Source organism: Ranitomeya imitator, chromosome 1 (assembly GCF_032444005.1).
Source record: "Ranitomeya imitator isolate aRanImi1 chromosome 1, aRanImi1.pri, whole genome shotgun sequence".
Lineage (NCBI taxonomy): Eukaryota > Metazoa > Chordata > Amphibia > Anura > Dendrobatidae > Ranitomeya > Ranitomeya imitator.
The window spans coordinates 650,231,155-650,235,325 of record NC_091282.1 but is presented as its reverse complement, the minus strand read 5'-3'; the positions used below and the strand labels follow the sequence as shown (position 1 = coordinate 650,235,325).

Below are 4,171 nucleotides of genomic sequence, written 5' to 3'. Positions count from 1 at the left end.
GCATTGATTACAGAAGGCCTGAGTCAGTAGCAGGGGGCCATTATAGTGAGCCATTGCCATAGTACTTGGTAGTGGCTAGCAGATGAGGAATGGAAACATCTTGTCTGGAGGTTGTTATCACTCATTACAAAAAGAATGGGTACCATCGCCTTTTTTTCACGGGTAGCACAAAATGGACCAACAGTGGAGGCCTATTTTGATGCTTTTAATGGGACCTCTCTCTTTTAAAAACACCACTAGACTCACTTCACCATATTTTAATATTTCATTTTCTTGTTCACTTGCTTTAATATTGAGTTCTTAACATCCTTATTTCTGATGCTGTAGATGATGGGATTCAACATTGGAGTAACCACCGTGTAGAGAACAGATACAGAGTTGTTTGTCTCTGGAGAGAATGAAGATCGAGGCTGAAAATACACAATCATAATGGTTCCATAATAAAGGGTTACTACAGTGAGGTGCGAGGCACACGTAGAGAAAGCTTTCTGTCTTCCGTTTGAGGAGCAAATCTTCAAAATGGTGGAAATGATATTGACATATGAAACTAAGGTCAAGAAGAAAGCACACATAACAATGATCCCAGCTGCTATATACATTGCAACCTCATTGAACAAAGGATCTTTGCAGGACAGTCTTAAAAAAAGAGGCACCTCACAAAAGAAATGATTCACATGATAATTACTGCATAAAGGTAATTGAAAAACAAGTGTTACATGTATCAGGGCATTTATTACACCTATACTCCATGATACCAAAGCTAAACAAACACACACCTTGCTGTTCATAATAGTGGAGTAGTGTAATGGTCTACAGATAGCGGCAAACCTATCATAAGCCATAACTGAAAGTAAAATACACTCTGTTGCCCCAAGAACTAACGAGAAGAACATCTGAAAACCACAACCCAGGAGGGAAATACTTTGGTCCTTAGATAAAGTATTTTTGAGGAGTACAGGAACTATGGTGGAGGAGAAGCAAATGTCAATGAAAGAGAGATTACTCAAGAAGAAATACATAGGGCTGTGTAAGTTTGGGTTGCTCCTCACCACAATGATTAGTAAAAAGTTGCCAGAAAGTATAATCATGTACATCACCAAGAATACAAGGAAGCAGAGCACCTGAAGGTGAGGTACAGTGGATACACCAAGTAGAATAAACCAGTTTGGTCTTGTTTGATTCATGATCTTCATTTAAGTTAGCCTGTTTCTGAAAAAAAAGTGAACAGAACAATATTGTGGAAAACTTGACTTTGAAGATAGCTGTCATAACTTGAGTAGATGTATTCAACAAGTAAAACTATGTTTCCTTAAGATTCTGTTGACCTATAAAATCAGTAAGGCCTAAGAGCATGTAATAGTAACTAAAATTACAGGTACATTTTTCTGAAGTCTTATGTAAAACCAGAAATCTCTTTGAGTTCTGATTATATAGTATTTGTTAAACAAGTATTTAAAGAGAGTACAGGATCTACTATGATTACACAGGAGACCGAAGTTGAACGTTTTGCCCTTCCCCCCATCAAATGCAAAAATCTAATCTTGTTACACAAATACAGATGTAATTTCTAACTTGTCAAACAATGCTTTATTATTGTAGCCACATATAATATCAACTGAAAGTTGTGCATTGATGCATTTGTGCACAATTGTCCCCAGAACCGCAATCTGTACAGGAATACGTCACGAAAATTACCAACAGTATGGAAATACATCACCAGAACCACCAACAATACCAGAAATACAGTGCCCAAACTATCATCATCATAAGTACATAAGAACCATCATAAGTACATAAGTACAGCACCAGAATTGACTTCAGTACATAAATACAGCCCAATTCTTTTATCTCTATTATTCCGTTCTGATGACCCTTTGGACCTGCAACAAGCTGGATTTATGATGGAAATGTTGTGTATACACAACTATATCAGGTTAGCATAGCCTTATTTAACACGCTTTTCTGCCTTGGATAAAACCCTATTGCCCGGTCTTTTTCCTCCTAGTTTTTTACGGTTACTATGCCCACTTAGTAAAAGAAAACGCCCCTGCGCTCTTGGCACCATTATATCATTATGCCCCCTAAATAACGCAAAGAAGCCCCTTTCATCACCCATCTTACATTATTGTTCTGACTTCTAACTTCTACTCTACTGAATGATGTAGGCAGCTCAATAACATAATTGCGTGCAGAGTTGTCACAGAGAAGACCACGAGAGACATGAAGCTGACTAAAGTTCTCTGCAGCACCTCTGCTTTATTCTATTATATCAGTATTTTTAGAATGCTCTAGTATATTTACATCTCTACGATTATGAGTTGGGTCATTATTATTTAGGCTATGGACAATGTTCATGTTTCTATGCAATTGTTTCTAGGCTTGTGTAACATTATGCAGCCCCACCAATTTCCAGCATTTATGGTGCCGTATATACCGCACTCTATTTGCACACGCTAGACCATGATATTGGGAAGGGTTACCAATCTTATAAGTGGCACTGATGATATTTTTTATATTGATACTTTCATTTGGTGATCCTAACCCTAACACAAGTGTACATATAATGCCCATATAGGTACTAGTTGCCAACAGAGCACGTAATCCAATAAGAAACTATTACTCTCCCAACTTGTTTTCTTGCATTTCGACAGCACTCTTAGCCCTAAAATTGGGGTTCTCTTTCTTCACTTGTATTTCTATGAATTGCCTTATATACATTTCTAAATAATTGTTCCATAAAATGATACTGTTTTACCAAGTAGCATGAACTCAGTGTTATCTGTATTTGCATATTTAATAGAGTTGCTACATTTGTGCGCATAATTAATAAGATTAGCATATGGAAATTATGATGCTCTACGGGAACTTTTTCAATATTAAGAAATATTGGTTTGTCTTGGCGAATGACCATATTTTAGCAAAATCTTTTCCAGAAAGCCCTAATATTGGTTTTAGGTGAAACAGAAACCTAAAGAATCACATTGCCCTAAGCTGTGTCAATAATAGGAGGCCACACATGAAATCTGGCTATTTTTTTTCTGTTTCCAGATTTTAATGGGGTTTGTCATTGTGGAAGCCCCAACATGGGTGTAGTCGTTTCCGATCAAGGATCACTGGAGAGTTTTCCCATCAGCTAATTTTTAAATTGTTGTAACACAAGCTTTGTCTATCTACTGGAATGTAGCTGTAGTCTCCAGTATGTCGGCCGCACTATATAATCCACTCATAGTAGAATAAAAAATCATAGGCATAATATCAGGAGTGGAATGCTCAGTCATATCCTGTCTGGTATTTTCTTACTGATAATCAAAAAATCCAGACTGTTTAGGACAAACAACATTGAAACATAAGCCTGATCAAATTTCTGACCATTTTAGAGGTCAATAGGGAATCATTTTGGATTTTCAAATTAGCTGCATTGACTCCAGAGGGCCATAATGAAAGTACTGAGTATACATGCTAAAAAGTTGTTTATAGAATTTTGTATAGAATACCTTGATCCCGAGATTTCAAAAAATATATTATATTTCCCCTCTCCTTTAGTCTTAATATATCTAATGTATTGTGTATTTCATAAGTTTTGATGTATATTTCTTTGTGTTGGTGGTGGAGAGTACGTACCCAATCATGAATGATAGATTTTTGGCAGTAATTATGGTTTTAATATGTAATTTGGAATTTGTTATATGTATTTCACATCACCACTTGCCTTTATAAAGGTTGATAGTGACCTACTGTCTGTATGTATCTGATGAAAAGATCAGACCATTCCTGAAAGGTCCATTAAGGTGATTGATCTACTTCAATCCTGCTTCTCTCCTCCTTGCAGCACCCAGATGATGTTTCTTTTTTCCATCCTTCCTACGGTTCAGCTCTATGCACTGAGCAATGTGAGCTTGTGGTTGGTGCAGCTGCAATATCGGGGGAGTTTCTATGATGGTTCCAATGTTGTGCTTGGTGAGCACAAGCTCCCTAGGTGAACACCACTTGGAGTCCGTCACATGATTGGCTTTACTAATTCACACAAGGAGCCCTCTTTTCTGTTAGTCTTTTTACTTATTTTAACATTAGACACCTGTGTATAGATCACTTCACGTACAACTAATGCCATGGTGATTTTTTTTTTACCCTCGATTGAGTTATCTATTAAGGACTTTTCAAGCTTGTTTTT

At 36.9% G+C, this 4,171-nt stretch overlaps 1 protein-coding gene across 1 annotated transcript; it reads right to left on the bottom strand.

Moving 5' to 3' along the window:
• Positions 1–257: 257 nt before the first annotated feature.
• On the bottom strand, positions 258–1,193 carry LOC138658007 (olfactory receptor 2C3-like). The gene has a single exon (XM_069745591.1). The coding sequence runs from the start codon at positions 1,191–1,193 to the stop codon at positions 258–260; it is 936 nt and encodes a 311-aa protein (XP_069601692.1).
• Positions 1,194–4,171: the final 2,978 nt, after the last annotated feature.

Excerpts from the sequence above, each read along its gene's own strand:
- LOC138658007 (XM_069745591.1), bottom strand. The coding sequence starts at position 1,193 with ATGAAGATCATGAATCAAACAAGACCAAACTGGTTTATTCTACTTGGT.